General features: G+C 45.0%; 1 protein-coding gene across 1 annotated transcript in view; it reads left to right on the top strand.

Annotated features, from left to right (window-relative positions):
* PARP14 (poly(ADP-ribose) polymerase family member 14) overlaps nucleotides 1-22,198 on the top strand; it is a 133,875-nt gene that overhangs the window by 29,455 nt on the left and 82,222 nt on the right. Inside the window, 3 exon segments of the mRNA XM_030210876.1 lie at nucleotides 5,730-5,833; nucleotides 8,053-8,086; nucleotides 16,847-17,047. Of these exon segments, the coding sequence (XP_030066736.1) occupies nucleotides 5,730-5,833; nucleotides 8,053-8,086; nucleotides 16,847-17,047 (339 nt within the window).

Here is a 22,198-nt window from a genome sequence, read left to right on the forward strand (position 1 = left end):
TTCAATGTTTAAGTGAGGTCTGGCAGTAGTGGGGTGCAAAGCAAACCAGTAGGGCACACATTCATTCTGCATAGGCACTGCCACTGCAGCAGTATCGATGGCCCTGCCCGCCAAGGTCATTGAGAAACTGGGGCATTAGCACTTGTTTACTTACTCCTCTCGAAACCACTTTTAGAGTGTTGATCTTAATTGTATTTTCCCATGATAAGCAACATAGAGGACTATTTGGATTGTCAGGCACTATAATTCATCAGATGGGCATTCACAAGAGCAGCTATTCATCCACTCGATTTACCTTCCATGCATTGGGCAGGATCTAATCCAAAATAGACTGTGTGGGGAATGAGCATAACCCATCTACATCTGTGATGGTTGCCCAAACCAAAGTCTACTGTTGGAGCACAATGTGAAGTAAGAGGCAGGGAACCCTAGCTGGCTGTAAGGCAGTATGCCCTGGCAAGTCCTCTCAAAGGCTTCAGCCTGCTTGCTTTTAAGGCAGCAGACAAGTCTTGCAACAAACAAGGCTGCAGGGATGGGAGGCGGACCTAGATTGGCATGCATTGTTGGACTGGCACAAGGTTCAGGGGATGGCTGGCTCAGGTAACCAGACAAATTCCCTGCCCCCAATAATTATATTTAAATAAAGCTGCAGTCAGGTTGTATCACATTTTTGGTCTACTGTGTCATTACTGGGGAGGAATATTTGTAATGGTAAATAGGGAGGCTGCATTTTACAGTGTTGGTCCCACAATAGTGTGCTGCTGCGGCTAGGAAAGCGAATAGAATGTTGGGTGTTATTAGGAAGGGTATGGAGTCCAGGTGTGCGGATGTTATAATGCCGTTGTATCGCTCCATGGTGCGACCGCACCTGGAGTATTGTGTTCAGTACTGGTCTCCGTATCTCAAAAAGATATAGTAGAATTGGAAAAGGTACAGCGAAGGGCGACGAAAATGATAGTGGGGATGGGACGACTTTCCTATGAAGAGAGGCTGAGAAGGCTAGGGCTTTTCAGCTTGGAGAAGAGACGGCTGAGGGGAGATATGATAGAAGTGTATAAAATAATGAGTGGAATGGATCGGGTGGATGTGAAGCGACTGTTCACGCTATCCAAAAATACTAGGACTAGAGGGCATGAGTTGAAGCTACAGTGTGGTAAATTTAAAACGAATCGGAGAAAATTTTTCTTCACCCAACGTGTAATTAGACTCTGGAATTCGTTGCCGGAGAACGTGGTACGGGCGGTTAGCTTGACGGAGTTTAAAAGGGGTTAGATAGATTCCTAAAGGACAAGTCCATAGACCGCTATTAAATGGACTTGGAAAAATTCCGCATTTTAGGTATAACTTGTCTGGAATGTTTTTACGTTTGGGGAGCGTGCCAGGTGCCCTTGACCTGGATTGGCCACTGTCGGTGACAGGATGCTGGGCTATGGACCTTTGGTCTTTCCCAGTATGGCACTACTTATGTACTTATGTACTTATGTCTGTCCAGTAAGCACAACCATCAGGTAGGAATAGAAACCTGCAACAGAACATCTGCTAACAAGTGAGGTCATTTAGCACTTTGTAACCCAGGCTTAAGTTCTTAAATCTAATGCTCCAGATTAACCAGCTACCAATATAAATTGTGTAAGCTCTTACCCAAACTCCTACCTTTTCATCATTTTGTCTATGTTAGAGGTCACAGATAGATGGAAACCATCCCACCATAAGGCTTCTCTTCCTATAGCTCAGGATTTCTCAAGACACACCCAGCCAGTCAGGTTTTCTAGATAGCATCAAACATATAAACGGCAAGTGACCGACTCACCTGCAAATGCGCAGTACAGACTTCCCTCTTTGTCCCGCCCTCGCATCAAGAAGACGTCATGACGTCAGAGGGTGGAACAGAGAGGGAAACGGAGTCAGACTGTCGGACGCTGCCGCTTGGAAACGAACATCGCGCAAACCAACCTCCACCCTCCCCCCCTCCCTGCCGCCGCTCCCGCCCCCCTCCCCTCCGTATTGGGCCCTCTGCACTGACCTGACAGCGCCTCTCACCTCCGTGTGGAAGCGCTGCAGGCAGCAGCAGAGTGCTCTGCTGCTGCCTGTAGCGCTTTCACACGGAGGTGAGAGGCGCTGTCAGGTCAGTGCAGGGGGCCCGGCATGGAGGGGGGAGGGAGCGGCGGCAAGGAGGGTAGCTGGACAGGGGGGAGAGGGCATGGTCGCTGGACATGGGGTGAGAGCAGGGCAGAGAGGAGGGTTGCTGGACATGGGGGGAGGGGGGAGGCCAAGGGAAAGAAGAGGGTTGCTGGATATTGGGGGGGGGGGGGGGAGGATCGGTGGATGGGGTGAGACCAGGGAGAGAGAGAGGAGGGCTGCAATACTCGCCCGTTTTACAGGCTTAACGGCTAGTGAATATATGAGATAGATTTGCATATAATGGAGTTAGTGCATGCAAATTTAACTGGCACATATTCATTGTGGGCAGGGCTTTTTTTTTGAGGGGGTACTTGCGGGGTACTGAGTACCGGCACCTTTTCCATTGTCTGCTAAAATTGACCCATGGAACCCAGCTCAGGCTCTACACACCAATTCCGCCTTGTCATAGATTCTGTGACTGGTTGCAGGGGGCCTGGGCATTGTGGGGCGGGTCCCTCAGTGATCATCACCTCACCCCTGAAGGGTGGCCTAGCATTTGAGTACCGGCACCTTTTTCGTTAGTAAAAAACGCAGGATTGTGGGTATCTTTAAAACCTGACTGACTGGGCGGGTCTTGAGGACTGGGGTTGAGAAGCTTTGGTTGTACAGCTGAATAAAAACGTCTTTAAAAAAAAAAGAGGTGACAACCGACCTAGTATTTAAATGTTTATGAAAAACATTCAGACAGACATTATTTCCGAAACTCATCTATTTGATTTTCTATTTCGGATTTAATTTGAAAGTGTTAAGTATTATTATAATAATGTATTTTTGTTCCTGACATCAGAGAGAGGGGAAAAAGAATCTTCAGGCATGCTTGGGTGGAATCAGGGGAACTATGTATAGCGCGTTAACAAAAACCTACGATCTATTTTTTGCTGTGAGCTCATCTTGTTTCTCGCCTAAAGCAGAGTGTCGTCAGGAAAGTCCCGAGATTACTCTGAAGTCATCGAGCGGAAACGAAAGCGAAAAGTGAAAGCGGAGGAGGTGGCGAAGAGGAGGAGGAGGAGGGAGGATCCGAGAGCCGGAGCATGGAAGCGATGGGAAGATGGCAACTACCCGTACCCGCTCCTGTCAGGGGGGACTGGGGCGACCCCATCCCCAAGGGGCTGAAGAACAAACTCCTCTGTTACTTCCAGAGCCCCAAGAAATCCGGCGGAGGAGACTGTGTGATCGCGGAGTTAACAGCCCAGCACGCCCTGATCTGTTTCGGTGGCAGAGGAGGTAAGGAGGCCGCTAACCACAAACTTTCGTTCACTGCAAAATGTTGCCAGATGAAATCGGGACCGAGCAGACGGCGAATGCACACTGATAGTTTTGTATTCACCTCTTAAAAGTGGGGGTATGAGGGTTATTATACTACGCCTAACACCGGTACCAAACTTGGTATTTGCGTTATGGTAGGATGGGCAGAGCTGCCAAGTGAAGCAAAAATACTAGGATTAGGGGGCATGCGATGAAGCTACAAAGTAGTACATTTAAAACGAATCGGAGAAACTTTGTCTTCAACTCTGGAATTCGCTGCTAGAAAATGTGGTAAAGGCAGTTAGCTTAGCAGAGTTTAAAAAAAGGTTTGGACGGCTTCCTAAAGGAAAAGTCCATAGACCATTATTAAATTGGGCTTGGGCAGTGGCGTATCGAGTGGCGCTGACACCTGGGGTGGATCGCCGATGTGCCCCGCCCCCCCCCGTGTCAGCGTGACCCCACCCCGGCGAAAAGACCCCCCCAGATGTATGCCGCTGGGGGGGGGGGGGGGGGAGGGAGGGAGGGAGGGTGCCGCGCGCCGATCAGCGTCATTGGTTTCCATGCGCCCTCTGCCCCTGAACAGGTTACTTCCTGTTTCCGGGGCAGAGGGAGCATGGGAACCAATGACGCTGGACCGGCGCGCAGCACCCCCCCCCCCCCCCCAGTGGCAGACCGCCCCCCACTCCTTGGTAAGCCACTGGCTTGGGGGGAAAATATTCTGGTAGAAGCAGTATAAAATGTTTTGTACTTTTTTGGGGGGATCTTGCCAGGTATTTGGGACCTAGATTGGCAACTGTTGGAAACAGGATGCGGGGCTTGATGGACCCTTTGGTCTATCCCGGTATGGCAATACTTACCTAAGTTACTCAGTTCCAGGCTGGAGATTTTTTTTTGACCAGCCCTGAGTTTGAACTATATCCCAAAGCAGTGTGGATTTGTAGTGCCTGATCCAGCCCATTGAAATCGGTGCACAAGTCTCATAATTTACCTGATGGGGGGGGGGGGGGGGGGTCAGAAATCCAGGACTGTCCAAAATGACCAGCCTGGAACTGAATAACGTGGCATCTTTGTATGGGTGGTTAGAAGATGAGTCGATCTGTGTGGGGACCGAGGGATATGAAGTCGGCCGCTAAGAGGAAGCCATATTTTTGAGGTTAATGTCAAAACTAAGAACAAAACTAATGCAAACATATGGCCACAGTGGTGTACTGTGATCCAGGGATAGTGGCATCTCTTTTTGGTTGGAGGGGCCAAATAATGGAAACCAGCCCCAGCTCTGTCTCCACCCCCAAGCTCTCTAATTGTTAACGCTGTGTTGGGCAAAATATTGCTGGGGCTGTGGTTCGCACTTTTCCGCTGCCTTTGATCTTGGACGATGAATAATCTGGTGAACAAAAGAGGCTTTTGTGTAGGAAACAATGTCTTAGTTTTAGGGATCGTGTTATTGCTGTGGGTGCATCTTTCCTTCTCCTCCCCTGTCTTGCCTTATTACATATCAAGCTAAGAAATATATTTTTATGATTCTGCTCAACTAGAATCTTTTCTTTTAATGAGAGAAAAGGAGGGAACTTAGGCCTGAAGTTATGTGGATCTGATTGTACCGAATTATATTCGGTTTATTTCCTGGAATTTTTTTTCTTTTGGATATCTTCTTTCTGCTCCTCGATGTAGACTGGTTTATTTTCTTGTTTATTCTATGTATGTAAAATGATCTAAGAGGCTGCAAGTCCAAAGAAATAAATGTGTTTGCATTATTTTCTCTCTCTTCCTTGTGTTTTAAGTTATTCTTTACTTTATTCTATACTTTACTTTATTTATTTTTTGTCTATTAGATTGTAAGCTCTTTGAGCAGGGACTGTCTTTTCATGTATGGTGTACAGCGCTGCGTATGCCTTGCAGCGCTATAGAAGTGATAAGTAGTAGTAGTAGTAGTCTCTTGTAACCAGAGCTAATATTGTGATGTCATAATGCCTGAGGCCACCAATAAGAGCCAACCTCATCAGTGATGTCACAATGGCTTGATTGTCCTATACTTGGCTTACTTTTATTACATAGCTCTTTGAGCAGGGACTGTCTTTCTTCTATGTTTGGTGCAGCGCTACGTACGCCTTGTAGCGCTATAGAAATGCTAAATAGTAGTAGTAGTAGTAATAAGTAGTCTTTTTTTTTGTCTTTTCCTTCCCTTCCTGCTAGTTGCCACCCAGGTGTGTAATATGTTTACTTGTATAAGTAAAGTGTACAATGTATGCTGTATACCTCCCTGCAAGAGGTTTATTAATACAAGTTTTCTTGTTGTGTTTTAGTAAGAAACAAAGTGCTGAACAAAAGCATCCACAAGCTCCCTTTGTCGGATAAAGGCACATTAGAGTTAGAAGTGAAATTGCCCGACGAGCCCAAAGATGACGTGGTTCCAGAAATGTAAGTACAGATTGAACTGTAGTTGAGATCAGGGGTGCTTTCTTGTAATTTCATTACTGCAGGAAAGGCTGCAGAATCTCTTGTGCCACACAATCTGTATCTACCTTTGGAAGCACTGGCAATATCCCAGGACCCATTTGCCCACCATCACCCACTTCTTGCTCTTCCTCTGTTACCAGCTACCCACGCATGCATGGGCTGCTCCTTCTTCCACTTGTTCCTGTGCTGTAATGCTTCAGACAACCACAAGGGGGTCCTTTTACAAAGGCGTGCTAGCGCTTTTAGGGGCCCTTTCCTAAGGTGCGTCTAAAAGTGGCCTGCGCTGGTGTAGGCATGTGTTTTGGACACACGCAGGTCCATTTGCTCAGCGCGCCTAGAAAAAAAAGGCATTTTTATTTGTGTCGGAAATGGACGTGCGGCAAAATTTAAAACCAGCGTGCGTCTATTTCGGGCTGAGAGCTTTCCGCCACCCATTGACTTAGCGGTAAGGTCTCGCACGCTAACCTGGCAGTAAGCAGCCAGCGCGCGTAAACATGCCGATTGCCGCCAGGTGAACGCCACGCGGTAGAAATAGAAAATATTGTCTACCGCATGCTTTGGGCGCGCGTCAAAAATGGAATCACCCGCCAGGGGCACACGGATAGCCGGGGCGGCAGTTCCAATTTGACGCGCATTGGATGCGCATAAGCGTCTACGCGCCTTTGTAAAAGGCCCCTTAGCGTGTATTAAAAATAAGCGTGTGCTAAATGCTAGAGACACCCATAGGTGCTGGTACAGTCATGGGGGTGGGGTACGCAGAGCACCTACAATTGGAGGAAAGAGATCTTAGGAGGGAGGAAGAAAGAAGAGGATGCAGTGAAGAGTTAGGAAGCAGAAGGTGGTACTGAGGTAAAGGAAGAGAAGTGTATGGAGGAGTAGAAAGAGAATAATGGGGATAGTGGGAATGCGGAAGGACTGGGGGCATGGAAGGGAGGGAGGGTGAAAGAAGAAAAAGAAGATGGTGGGTGTAAGAGAGTATATTGGGAAGGGGAAGTGAAGAACCATCCTCTGTTGATGTGATCAGTTCTTAAATGCAGTCCTCCAAAAAAACCCCCAACCAACCCTCACAGGTCTGAGGGTCATATAGTCATAGCAGCAGCTTCCTGAAGGAGATGTATGTAACTTGGGGATCCTTTTACTAAGGTGCGCCGAAAAATGGCCTGCGCTGTTGTAGGCGCGTGTATTGGACGTACGCAGGTCCACGTGCCTGCAAAAAGGCCTCTTTGTTTTGGCCAAAAATTTGACGTGTGGCAAAATAAAATTGGGCCTGAGACCTACCGCCACCCGTTGACTTAGTGGTAAGGTCTCACGCGTTAACCGAGCAGTCCTGCGCACATACAAAGCCGATTACCACCTGGTTAGCCCCGTGCACTGGAAACTAAAATATATTTTCCGGCATGCGTTGTGGACACGCATAAAAAAAATGAAATGACTGCCTGGGCCACACGGTAGCTGGGCGGTAGCTCCGAATTGGCGTGCGTAGGTCACGTTGGCGCCTATGCGGCTTAGTAAAAGGGCCCCTAGATGATTGGCATGTGACTTCACCTCATGAAGCTTTAACGGACAGGATTATACCCACACCCACACTAGCCCACACTAGCCCACTCCTCAAGTCACTTCACTGGCTCCCTGTCCGCTTCCGCATTCAGTTTAAACTTCTCGTACTGACCTTTAAAATGCATCCACTCTGCAGCCCCCCATTACCATCTCCACTCTCATCTCTCCTACATTCTTCCCCGTGAACTCCGCTCACTGGACAAATCTCTCTTTGTCGTCCCCCTTCTCCTCCACTGCTAACTCCAGACTTCGTTCCTTTTCCCTCGCGGCACCTTATGCCTGGAATAGACTTCCTGGACCTATAGGTCTAGCTCCATCTCTACCTGTTTTCAAATCTATGCTGAAACCCACCTTTTCACTGCTGCTTTTTAGCTCCCATTTCTCCCTCACCCGTAACTGTCTTGTCTGTCTGTGTTATTTAGATTGTAAGCTCTTTTGAGCAGGGACTGTCTCTTTGTGTCAGGTGTTTCAGCGCTGCGTGCATCTGGTAGCGCTATACAAATGCTGATAGTAATAATAATTATACATAGTACTGACATAAAAAGAAATAATCCTAACCTGCAAAGTGTATTTTAGCAAACGCTTAGTGCATTCTTTCTATTCTTTATCTAGGTGTCATCAGCAACCTTTGACCACCATACTCCAGGTAAAAGTTCTATTGTACAAACTGCAATTGATACAAAATACGGTGGTGCGATTAGTTTTTTGTGGGAAAAAAATATGAAAGCATTTCTCAGTATTGAAGAGACTTAATTGGCTTCTTTTGACAGCGTATATTATTTTTTTAAAGTTGTCTGCATGATTTTTCATGTTTTGTATGGTAGCACCTCAGAATTGCTTATTCATTTCTTTTCATGTTCCTTTTTTAATTTCTGGTATGCGACAGCCTTTTATTGAAATTTCCAGCATTGAATGACGTACATTGAAACGCCAGTTTTATGCTATGTTTCCTTCATGGGCTGTTGCCATCTGGAATGAACTTCCCTTGTATATCTGATTAGAAGTAAATTCACATGAAATTACGTAGGAAAAAAACTTTTTTTGTTTGATGAATTGTAGGATTTTTTTATTGTTGAATTTATGTAATTTCTCATTTTATTTCTTTGAGTCTTTATGATATGAATCGCCTTGAACCTCAAACCAGTGGCGTTCCTAGGGTGGCTGACACCTGGGGTGGAATCGCCGATGTGCCCCCCCCCCCCCGGGGTGCGGCGCGACCCCACCCCCCCTGGCGAAAGGACACCCCCCCCCCCGGGTGCATTTTACCTGCTTTGGGGGGGGTGGGGGGTGCCGCGCGCCTGTCTGCTTCGCTCGTTCCGGGCTCCCCTCTGCCCCGGAACAGGAAGTAACCTGTTCCGGGGCAGAGGGAGCACGGAACGAGCGGAGCAGACAGGCGCGCGGCACCCCACAGCCCCACCCCCCCGGTACGCCACTGCCTCAAACTGGGATTACTGTGGTATACAAATCTTGGATTAGATTAGAAGTGAAACAGATCTGAAGTAGGCCTTGTACCGCATACACACTAGTGAAGGAAAATTTCTCTTTTATCCAAGTATTTTTCTGACAAAGGAAAATAGAACTAGAAACAGGAAGCCTTCTCTTTTCAAAGTTATTAACTTGCATAATTAAGTTCCTGGTATTCTAGTGGTAGCAGCAGACAAGAGGGGGAAGGGGGATAGGGTTTTGAATTTGTATATCAAATGTAAAAGCATAACATTGATTGTTGGGCATGCAATCCAATACTTTTTTGAGAATTTACTAGAGTAGCTAAATTAGGATGTTTGATTTAGAAGATTTTGGCAAAGGTGAGAAATTTGCTAGTTTTTTTTTTGTCTGATAGAAAATGTTGTTAGGAAAGGACAAATGTAATAATAATAAACTTAAGAAATGTAAAAAATATTTTGCAAAAAAAACCATGAAAAAGTAAATACAGATTTTGAATTTAAATATGTGGAGTGGCATTTTAGAAAGGATGTTCAAATCACAATTTAGGCATCCAAGTCGGGATGTCTGAAATTCCTTTTCTATCTTAGAATAGGATCTGCGGGGGGGGGGGGGGGGGGCAAGTGTTTCCTCTTAGTTCCCACCCCCCTCAATGCAGCTGTTGCTGAGCCTCCCCCATTCATACCTTTGCTAGCAGGAATGTTCAAGCCCTGCCAAAATGAAGTTTCACTTGCTCTGTCTCTGCTTTCTGGGAAGCGAGCAGGCTGCTCTAGCCTCCGACTCCAGCAATTGGGGGGGGGGGCGAGGGGGGACTGAGCCAACTGTGGGTGAATCAAGCTGGTAATCTCTCATGTTATTAAGAATTAGTGATAGAAGCAAGATCTAGGATGATCTTTGTTTACATGTTCAATCCTTGTCAAAATTCTTGCAGGCCCAGGGCATTTATTTATTTTGGAATTTGAGATTTTTTTTTTCAGGAATGTGAGAGAAGCAGTTTTAAGAAGATGAATCTGATAGAACCTGAGAGTTAGGATAAAAGCTTGCAATACATTTACTTTAAAATTATTTTAAAGTTTTTTTTTTTTTAAATATATTTATTGACAAAATCAATGGTAAACAACTCAACATGCTCTATTTACCCAACATACAAGCAATAAGATGCATGTTAAGGATGGTATGGATGGGGAAAAGTACATGTTTATGGATGAGGAGTAGGGAGAGGGAGGGGTCGGGCTTGTACTCTTAGCCTAGTCCCTGGATACATTTCCAAGTTTTGTAGAATGTGGGCAACCCAGGCATACTGAGTCATTGGGTTTAGAAGTAGTGGGGGGGGGGGGGGTGGATTGGGTTGGATGGTGGGGGGAAGGAAGGGACATATACACGTTATATGGTTTCAGCATGTTATTTTAAAGTTTTAAAAATCTTTTTATGGAAAGTTTGTAAAGCACAAACAATAATGTGAAAGAATCATTAAACTGACAGGACGTGTGATTACAGATCAAACCATCATACCTTCAGTAGTCCTTGCCCTCATTCAATCGAGTTTTTACATTATAAAGAACTTGTCAATTATCAGTCGTAACACTGCTAACTCGCAGAACACTGACATAAAATATCGTTAATCAGAACCCATGCATCGTCTCCCAAGTTCTTTGAAACCTGATCAAATCCCCTTCCAAACCTTAAACATTATAGACTTTGTTAATACATTTTATTTTTTTATTTTTGTTACATTTGTACCCCGCGCTTTCCCCACTCATGGCAGGCTCAATGCGGCTTACATGGGGCAATGGAGGGTTAAGTGACTTGCCCAGAGTCACAAGGAGCTGCCTGTGCCTGAAGTGGGAATCGAACTCAGTTCCTCAGTTCCCCAGGACCAAAGTCCACCACCCTAACCACTAGGCCACTCCTCCACTGTTGCTACTATTTGAGATTCTACATGGAATGTTGCTATTCCAACATTCCATGTAGAAGTCATCCCTTGCAGATCACCAGTGTGGCTGCGCAGGCTTCTACATTGAATGTTGCTAGTGGAATAGCAACATTCCATGTAGAATCTCCAATAGTAGCTATTTTATTTTTGTTACATTTGTACCCTGCGCTTTCCCACTCATGGCAGGCTCAATGCGGCTTACATGGGGCAATGGAGGGTTAAGTGACTTGCCCAGAGTCACAAGGAGCTGCCTGTGCCTGAAGTGGGAATCGAACTCAGTTCCTCAGTTCCCCAGGACCAAAGTCCAGCACCCTAACCACTAGGCCACTCCTCCACTGTTGCTACTGTTTGAGATTCTACATGGAATGTTTCTATTCCACTAGCAACATTCCATGTAGAAGTCGGCCCTTGCAGATCACCAATGTGGCCGCGCAGGCTTCTACATGGAATGTTGCTAGTGGAATAGCAACATTCCATGTAGAATCTCCAATAGTGGCAACATTCCATGTAGAATCTCCAATAGTATCTATTTTATTTTTGTTACATTTGTACCCTGCGCTTTCCCACTCATGGCAGGCTCAATGCGGCTTACATAGGGCAATGGAGGGTTAAGTGACTTGCCCAGAGTCACAAGGAGCTGCCTGTGCCTGAAGTGGGAATCGAACTCAGTTCCCCAGGACCAAAGTCCACCACCCTAACCACTAGGCCACTCCTCCACTGTTGCTACTAGTTGAGATTCTACATGGAATGTTGCTATTCCAACATTCCATGTAGAAGTCGGCCCTTGCAGATCACCAATGTGGCCGCCGCGCAGGCTTCTGCTTCTGTGAGTCTGTGACCAGAATCTTACTTTGTAAACCTCTCTGAACTGAAAGCCTAGTGTGGGTTACAAGTCTTTGGTATTATTATTTATTTATTTGTAGCATTTATACCCCGCTCTTTCCCGCTTGATAGCAGGTTCAGTGCGGCTTACAAAGTATGGTACAATGTATCACAAAGATAATACAAAGTAAGGTACGTGTATCACAGAGATGGCACAGTTGTATAGAGTGGGACAATAGTAAAAGATGTGGGGAAAGGATTGGAGTGTGGATAGTGCCATACTGGGTCAGACCAATGGTCTATGGTACCCAGCAAGAAAACGGAGTAACTGTTATACAGGTGTCATGAAAAACATGGGGATAAGGGAATTTATTATTATTTTTTTTGTATATTTATTTTTTCTTAGAACTAACCATCAACTGTAGTCCAAACAGCAGTAGGTACATGTACAACTTTCCAAGCAACATTTCCACAGGGGCTTATATAGTACAAAAATGTGGTATGCTTCCATTTTCCAGTTGTTTACACATTTATTCCCCCTCCGCTTCCCGATTTAGGGAATTATTTTTAATAGGGCTGTTGGTATTGTACTGGCTGCGTTTATGCTATTCACTTTGTACCAAAATAAAGAAAAATATCATAGAATAAGTTTAAAGGAAGAGAGTTAGAAGTGTTTTTTTGTTCTTACCAGCACAGCTTCAGATATCAGTTTGAAAGTCTTGGGAAAATATCACATGTACAGAATCTCAGTTAGAAAAATATCATCACATGTACAGAATCTAATATCAATAGCTTAGGTAATAATAATAAGCAATCAGACTAATTTGATAAGGAACAATTGTAAGGAGAACAAGGAAAATGAGAGAGAGAGAGAGAGAGATCAGCACATGTTATCTGGAAGTATGGAGAGAGAGAGAGAAACAGAGAGATCACAGGTGTTTCCTGAGACCAGGCTTTCTTAGAGAGAGAGAGAGAGAGAGAGAGAGAGGGGTCACATGTTATCTGAAAGTATGGAGAGAGAGAGAGAGAGAGAGAGAGAGAGAGAGAGAAATAGCAGAAAATATATCAGGGGTTCAAGCAGGAAATATATCAGTGGTTCTGAAGTGAGATAAAATATAAAGAAAGGAGAGGATAGTTTTCTGTTATAAAGAAATAGTTCTTAACCAGAAGCAATGCAGAAATAAAGAAGGGAAAATATATTTCCTGGAGAATAGCCAATTAGCAAGGATGCCCTGAATCAGGACAGAGAAAAGTCTCCTGCAAAATATGGCTAATTCTGAAGATTTCTTTGTGTGCAGGTATCAAACATATAAACGGCAAGTGACCGACTCACCTGCAAATGCGCAGTAGAGACTTCCCTCTCTGTCCCGCCCTCGCGTCAAGACGTGATGACGTCAGAGGGCGGAACAGAGAGGGAAACGGAGTCGGAGTCACCGTCGGACGCTGCCGCCTGGAAACGAACATCGTGCGCACCAACCTCCACCCTTCCCCCCCCCATCCCCGCTGCCGCTCCCACCCTCCTCCGCATTGGGCCCCCTGCACTGACCTGACAGCGCCTCTCACCTCCGTGTGGAAGCGCTGCAGGCAACAGCAGAGCGATCTGCTGCTGCCTACAGCGCTTTCACATGGAGGTGAGAGGAGCTGTCAGGTCAGTGCAGGGGGCCCGGCATGGAGGGGGGAGGGAGCGGCGGCGAGGAGGGTAGCTGGAAATCTCGCCCGTTTTACGGGCTTAACGGCTAGTTCTTATAGAAAAAGTGATGTCGTCACCTCTCCCCCCTCCTACACCAATGGAAGGTAGCATAGGTGTCCTGCCAACACCCTATTGGTACATTTGACCTTGCCATCTTGTAACTGAAGAAAAGATGTGTATTCCAGATACTGGGCTGCCATAGTAACAAAAGCCAGGGATGTCTGCATTCCTGTCTATGGCTACCAGCAGTGACTAGCAGCCAGGTACAGGAAAGACAGAGGGGGGATGGGAGGCAGTACAGCACAGGTAGGATAGAACATCTTTTTACAGTATAGCTCTGGAATGGCCTACCAAGAGGCAGGAGGGTAGCCTAAAAGGAGATATGTACTGATAAAATGATGCTGCTAAACCTATTAATATAAATCAAGCAGGGCAATCCAGTACATTGGGAAGATGGTACAAACCTTTGCGTTTGGCTAAGTTGTTGCTAAGTCTTCCTTCTTTCCATCAATCAGACTTAAGACCTATTGATCGGCAGTTTTGGGGGTCATGGGTTCAGTTTTGTGGAATTTTGCCATTGGAGTAGAGAAGTATCAATCCTTTATATTTAGGAAACAACTGAAGGGCCTATCCTTCTGTTAAAGCTTTTAAATTAGTTATTTTTTTGTGAGATGTTTAAAAATAGTTTGAAGTGTAATTATAATTCAGTAATGAAGATAAGAGTTTTATGTTTTTTTTTTGTTCATGTGTATGATTTATTATTTGTGTAATGTTGTACACCACACAGAATTATAGATGTTGTGAGAGAGAATTTTTTTTTTAAATAACATAAACTTCAATAGTTTCTCATAGGGAAGGCCATAAGAGTCCCAGGCAGTCCCCCCTCCCCCCCCAGTTAAGATGTATCACAGTGGGTTACACTGTTTAGCCCCTTCAAGGGTGGCGAATGGTGGTGGTTGTTTTTTTGTGTGTGTGTTTTATTGTTGCTTGTTTGACTAAGGGAGTTGGTAGGGAGGGGTGGGCTGAGACAGGGATAGGTATGCAGTTTAGACGCGCTGCATTAGCATTTTATTATGGTTAATAATTGTTGGACTTATCTCCTCACTGTTTTTCTGGTTGGGGAACGGAGGACTGAGTGGTTGGGAAGGAAGGGAGATAATTTCTGAAACGTTTGGTGGCGCAATTTGTATCTTACATGGTTTCGAATCCTATTACTGCTGCATTTGTATAAACGAGAATTTTGAATGTACTATCAACAGTATGTGTCACGGGCATATCTGCGTGGGGCCACGGGGGCCTGGGCCCCCGCAGATTTCGCCCTGGACCCCCCTACCGCCGTCAACCCTCCCCCGCTGTCACCTACCCCCGCCGAGGTCCGCTTCCTCCTGCCTGCCGGTGCCTTTTACTTCAGCTGGCGGGGGACCCCAGCCGACGTCAGACTCCGTCCGAAACTGGAAGGGAAGGGATGCAGCTTTTAACAGCAAAGCACGAGGAAGAAAACTTAAACAAGACCTCGGCTGGGCTGGCAGGAGTTGGGGGTCCCCCGCCAGCTGAAGAAAAAGGCACTGGCAGGCAGGAGGAAGCGGACCTCGGTGGGGATAGGTGACGGGGGGGGGGGGGGGGTTGACGGCAGGGGGGGGGGGCTATAATGTGCCCCCTCACTCTAGCCCCTGCTCCCCCTACCGCTGAACCTCAGATACACCCCTTATGTGTAAATGTAAGTCACCAATAAAAAGTTTTTGAACTAAAAATACATAAACTTCTTTTATTACATGTGCAAAGTGCTTAAAGTCACCTTCACTATAACAGCCATTTACAAACCAGACTGTTATTTAAGACATGCCATAAAGCCCCCCCCCCCACCTAAGCACAGAGAAGTAAATAGAGAGCCAAAGGTCAGCTGGGGGTCTAAGAACATAAAATACAATACATCCCTCCCTTCAACATCAAAAGACGCCTTGCGACTCTTCAGCACACAGCTAACGAAGCATACCCCTGAGCCTTGGGGGTCTTTGACATTGTCAGAGAAAGCAAGCTGGTCAGACTAGCTAGGCCCCTGATATTCACTCCCAGTCCTTGGGGGGGAGGGGTGCAAATATGTAAGGTTTTCAGGACATCCTAAACGATCCATGTATGAGAGATAGCTTTGCATGCCTACTTCCCCGTTACATGTAAATCTCTGTCATGTATTCATTAGGGATATCCTGACAATCTGGCCTGTTAGTGGATCTCAAGGATTGGGAGTGAATACCACTGAGACAGGAGCTGGTGAGGAGAACTCAAGTGCTTTTGGATAATTTAATACAAAATGGGACTGCTCCAGTCGATTTGATATATCGGTGCAATACTCAATAAATGGGAGTAGAGAAAAAGCCCTCAGAAACCTCCAGTGTAATGCTGGTGGTTTAGTGCGAGGTTATATGAAATTATTGCAATATAACTCAGGCAACGGTTCTATCATAGGGCAAAAAACTCTCTACTTCCCGGGCTGTTATTTAAGTCTCAAGTTCTACACAAAATATAAAGGCAATAAAGTAGCACTTAGCTTGTGTTACAGATCGGCACTCTTCTATGAACCGTTCGACGGGGACCGCCGTTTCACCTAGAAATATGGCTTCGTCAGGAACGGAGTGCTTTCTGTGATGTTGAGTCAAAAATCTGAAACAAACAGGTTATATGTTAGTTGCCATTCACTGTGCAGAGAAACCTTGTTGAAAACACCTCTAAGGGAGTCATCCCATGGAAAAACATACTTAAGCTGGAGGCATAAATTTAAAATGGCGCCTCAGCGTTCACGTAGAGACAACTGTCAAATATACTTGCGTAAGAATGACGTGAAACGCATCAATAAAAGTTGAACCACGTCATTCTTACGCAAGTATATTTGACAGTTGTCTCTACGTGAACGCTGAGGCGCCATTTTAAATTTATGCCTCCAGCTTAAGTATGTTTTTCCATGGGATGACTCCCTTAGAGGTGTTTTCAACAAGGTTTCTCTGCACAGTGAATGGCAACTAACATATAACCTGTTTGTTTCAGATTTTTGACTCAACATCACAGAAAGCACTCCGTTCCTGACGAAGCCATATTTCTAGGTGAAACGGCGGTCCCCGTCGAACGGTTCATAGAAGAGTGCCGATCTGTAACACAAGCTAAGTGCTACTTTATTGCCTTTATATTTTGTGTAGAACTTGAGACTTAAATAACAGCCCGGGAAGTAGAGAGTTTTTTGCCCTATGATAGAACCGTTGCCTGAGTTATATTGCAATAATTTCATATAACCTCGCACTAAACCACCAGCATTACACTGGAGGTTTCTGAGGGCTTTTTCTCTACTCCCATTTATTGAGTATTGCACCGATATATCAAATCGACTGGAGCAGTCCCATTTTGTATTAGGTTACACATTATACTCCAGCTACGCTGCATTTGTTATATGTGATTTCGCTTTTGGATAATTCCCAGAAACTTAATGCATGTTTTTAACCAAAGGATTTACTTCTGATTTTCTTTCTCAGCACGTTCAGAAGATGTATCATTGACCGAAAGCTGTCCCCGCCAGGAGACGCACACGGTTCTTGTCACAGTTTCTGGTGGCGAGATCGGCAATGAGTTCCTGGAACTGTACTTTGAAAATAAAATGCACTCTGGGGGCGGTCCCATCACATCTTTACACCAAGACGGTCAAGGAATAAAAATCACATTTGAAAACGCCAAAGGTAAAGCAGATGTTTTTTTATTCCTTGTAGCCGAGGGTAAGAATTGTGTTCCTAAGTAGCCATTCTGGCCAGAGACTTGAAGATAAAATAACCAGGATTGTTTTCTTCGCTGCAGTGCATATGTTCTAGTGTCACACACCATGATACAGATCTTTCTAGCAGTCCCTGCAGAGCTATGAAGCACTACTGGAAAAGAATAAGCCGTTTCAGGAAATGTTCCCCAGGAACACAGATAAATCGTGTAGTGCTACATGTTAGTGAAATGGTTAACCTCTTGGGTTCTGTATTTCAGCTTCATACCTAGTTCCTGGTAATAGCAATATGTGAAGCTTTAATCTTGTAGCTAAGTGGTTATGATGTAAGCATTAACTAATTTTTTTTTCCTCCGAAAGCTTTCATTTTCATCATGTTTTGCAGTACGGGCTGATAATATCGTGTGCCAAGATGCAAAATTCCCAAAGAAGCTTTACCTGGGGAGATTCTCTTTCCTACCTACTTCTACTACTTATCATTTCTATAGCGCTACCGGACGTACGCAGCGCTTCACACTTGAACATGGAGAGAGAGTCCCTGCTCAACAGAGCTTATAATCTAATTATAACAGACAGACATGACAAGTAAGGGATAAGGGTTAGGACAGACAGGACATATCAGGGATAGGGGACAGTTGAAAGTTTAGGTTTAGGAGTGAAAAGCAGCATCGAAGAGGTGGGTTTTTAGCCTAGATTTGAAGATGGCCAGAGATGAGGCATGGCGTACCGGCTCAGGAAGTTTATTCAAGGCATACGGTGCAGCAAGATAGAAGGAATGGAGTCTGGAATTAGCGGTGGAGGAGAAGGGTGCAGATAAGAGAGATTTGCCCAGTGAGCGGAGTTCCCAGAGATGAGTGTAGGGAGAGATGAGAGTGGAGAGGTATTGAGGAGCTACAGAGTGAATGCATTTGTAAGTCAGTAAGAGGAGTTTGAACTGTATATGGAAACGGATAGGAAGCCAGTGAAGTGACTTGAGGAGAGGTCTAATATGAGCATAACGACATTGGCGGAATATTAGTCGTACAGCAGAATTTTGAACAGATTGAAGGGGAGAGAGATGTCTTGAAATAAAGCCTCTAGGACACAGTTCATTTTATTTAGAGGCAGTTGAAAAATGTAATGAAATGCTGAATCTCTGGCAATGGGATGGTGAATAAGACCGAAAATACTATAATGCCTCTGTATGGCTCTATGGTGCGACCTCATCTTCAGTACTGCATTCAGTTCTGGTCGTCGTATCTCAAAAAAGATACAGCGGAATTAGAAAAGGTTCAAAGAAGAGAGACCAAAATGTTAAAGGGGATGGAACTCCTCTCATATGAGGAAAGGCTAAAGAGGTTAGGGCTCTTCAGCTTGGAAAAGAGACGGCTGAGGGGAGATATGATTGAGGTCTACGAAATCCTGAGTGGTGTACAAAGGGTAAAAGTGAATTGATTTTTCACTCTTTCAAACCCAAAGCCAGTACATCCTAGATGAATTGAACTCCTGGACCAATCAGAGCCCAGAACAACAAGTTTTCAAAATATACTGTATCTTACTTCCTATCTGTGTTTAGACTAAAGAAAGAATAGTCATTTCTCTGTAACAGCTTTAAATGTAAACATGCACCACCTGCTGGCCAAACTAGAGAAATACACTTCAAGAAATAATACAGTTTACAGGCTTAAAACCCACTATTTTGTCACAGTTTATAAATATGTTAAATAGCACCGGTCTCAGTACAGATCACTGCGGCACTCCACTATTCACCATCCTCCATTGAGAAAGATGGCCTTATAACCCTACCCTATTATTCCTGTCCAATAACCAATTCCTAATCCACAGAAGGACATGAGGAACTTTGTCAAAAGCATTCTGAAAATCCAGATACACTGTTTACACCTTCAAAGAAATGAAGCTTATTGGTGAGGCAAGACTTCCATTGGCTGAACCCATGCTGACTTTGTTCCATTAAACCATGTTTGTCTTTGTGTGTTGTAATTTTATTCTATTTATAATAGTTTCCATTATTTTCCCCTGGCACTGAAGTCAGGCTTACTGATCTGTAATTTCCCGGATCACTCCTAGATTCCTTTTTTAAAAATTGGCATTACATTGGCCACCCTCCATTCTTCAGGTTCTACAGATTATTTTAACGACAGGTTATAGATCACCAACAAGAGATCAGCCATTTCATGTTTGAGTTCTTTCAGTACCCTGGGGTGTATGCCATCCAGTCCAGGTGGTTTATCCCTCTGTTTAATTTGTCTTCTGGGTTCACCGAGACTTCTTTCAGTTCCTCCGCATCGTCACCCTTGAAAACCATTTCCGGTACAGCCCGAAGGAAAGAATTAATTTGCGCTAACTGGAGGGAAGTCATAAAAGAAATCTACTGTAGCAGCATTCTAGTTTTGGAAGGGTGACTATGATAAAATGAGGAAAATGGTTAAAAAGAAGTTGAAACTTTCAGCCACAAAGGTTAGGACTTTAAATCTGGCAAGGACATTGTTTAAAAATACTTTGTGGAAGCCCAGACCAGATGTATTCTACATATTATTAACAAAGGTGAAAAGAAGAGCAAACGACAGCCAGCTTGGTTAAAAGTGAAGAGAAAGAGGCTATTAGAGCCAAAAGAGCATCCTTCAAAGAATGGAAAAAGGATCCGAATGAAGAGTATAAGAAACAACGTAAGCAGTGTCAAGCTGGATGCAAACCACTGATAAAGAAGGCTAAAAGAGAATATGAATAAAAACTTGCCATGAAGACAAAAATTCATAGTAACACTTTTTTCAGGTACATCAGAAGGAGAAAGTCTGTGAGGGAATCCATGGGGACCGTTAGATCATAAAGGAGCAAAAGGGGCACTCAGGGAGGACAATGCTATAGCGGAGAGATTGAACACATTCTTTGCTTCGGTCTTCAAGGAAAAAGATGTAAGAGATCTACCAGGACTGGAAATGGTTTTCAAGGTTGATGATTTGGAGCTGCACCAGGCAGGATTGAGTGGGACTTGTTACTGCCCCTGAAGAGGCCACCAGACCACCAAGGCTTAAGGTAGTCCTGGGGGCCTACAGGAGGTGAGTCGGGATGGGGGGTGGGTGGCAGAGTGATTGCAGGTGGAGAGGCACCACCGGGGTTGGGGGGGGGGAGAGTGGGGGCTGTTGAGGGGCAGTTTCGGTTTCGGCCGAAACCAACTGGAAAATTTTGGTCGCATATTTGGTTGCAGTCGGACTGTAATCCAAGCACTGATCTGAATTTCTCTGGTATTTGGGTATGTGCTGATAACCACACTGTAGATGGAAATTCAACACTGATATCTGGATATGGTCCTTTATATGGCCTAGTGGTTAGGGTGGTGGACTCTGGTCCTGGGGAACTGAGTTCAATTCCCACTTCAGGCACAGGCAGCTCCTTGTGACTCTGGGCAAGTCACTTAACCCTCCATTGCCCCATGTAAGCCGCATTGAGCCTGCCATGAGTGGGAAAGCGCAGGGTACAAATGTAATAAAAATAAAATAGATACTATTGGAGATTCTACATGGAATGTTGCTACTATTGGAGATTCTACATGGAATGTTGCTATTCCACTAGCAACATTCCATGTAGAAGACTGCGCAGGCTTCTGTTTCTGTGAGTTTGACGTCCTGCAGGACGTCAGACTCTCAGAAGCCTGCGCGGCCACATTGGTGATCTGCAAGGGCCGACTTCTACATGGAATGTTGGAATAGCAACCTTCCATGTAGAATCTCAAATAGTAGCAACAGTGGAGGAGTGGCCTAGTGGTTAGGGTGGTGGACTTTGGTCCTGTGGAACTGAGGAACTGAGTTTGATTCCCACTTCAGGCACAGGCAGCTCCTTGTGACTCTGGGCAAGTCACTTAACCCTCCATTGTCCCCATGTAAGCCGCATTGAGCCTGCCATGAGTGGGAAAGCGCAGGGTACAAATGTAACAAAAATGAAATAGATACTATTTGAGATTCTACATGGAATGTTGCTATTCCACTAGCAACATTCCACGTAGAAGGCTGCGCAGGCTTCTGTTTCTGTGAGTCTGACGTCCTGCACGTACGTGCAGGACATCAGACTCACAGAAGCAGAAGCCTGCGCGGCCACATTGGTGACCTGCAAGGGCCGACTTCTACATGGAATGTTGGAATAGCAACATTCCATGTAGAATCTCAAATAGTAGCAACAGTGGAGGAGTGGCCTAGTGGTTAGGGTGGTGGACTTTGGTCCTGGGGAACTGAGGAACTGAGTTCGATTCCCACTTCAGGCACAGGCAGCTCCTTGTGACTCTGGGCAAGTCACTTAACTCTCCATTGCCCCATGTAAGCCGCATTGAGCCTGCCATGAGTGGGAAAGCGCGGGGTACAAATGTAACAAAACTTAACTCATCGTTTAACTTCCACACCCATCCCGGTAAACAACATAGCTTAAATTTAATACGCAAATCCACTGACAGCCAGTGTAGATCTAAAAACAAAGGCATAACATGATCAGATCTTGATTTCCGATCAAACATAATTTCCTTATAAGTTTCACAGGTAAACCAGTATACAAAGTTACAATAATCCAAAGAGGACTGAGCTAACAACCTAAAATATTGTTGATTAAAAATAAGGGGGAGAAGGGAAATGTGACTTGATATACCGCCTTTCTGAGTTTTTTTGCAGCTACATTCAAAGCGGTTTAAATATATTCAGGTACTTATTTTATTATTATTATTACATTTGTACCCCGTGCTTTCTCACTCATGGGCAGGTACAATGCGGCTTACATGGGGCAATTGAGGGTTAAGTGACTTGCCCAGAGTCACAAGGAGCTGCCTGTGCCTGAAGTGGGAATCGAACTCAGTTCCTCAGTTCCCCAGGACCAAAGTCCACCATTCTAACCACTAGGCCACTCCTCTGTTGCTAGTGGAATAGCAACATTCTATGTAGAATCTCAAATAGTAATAACAGAATCTCAATAGTAGCAACATTCCATCTAGAATCTCATATTGGGAAAGGGAAATGGGACTTGATATACTGCCTTTCTGAGGTTTTTGCAGCTACATTCAAAGCGGTTTACATATATTCAGGTACTTATTTTATACCAGGGGCAATGGAGGGTTAAGTGACTTGCCCAGAGTCACAAGGAG

This window comes from Microcaecilia unicolor, chromosome 7, assembly GCF_901765095.1.
Source record: "Microcaecilia unicolor chromosome 7, aMicUni1.1, whole genome shotgun sequence".
Taxonomy (NCBI): Eukaryota; Metazoa; Chordata; class Amphibia; order Gymnophiona; family Siphonopidae; genus Microcaecilia; species Microcaecilia unicolor.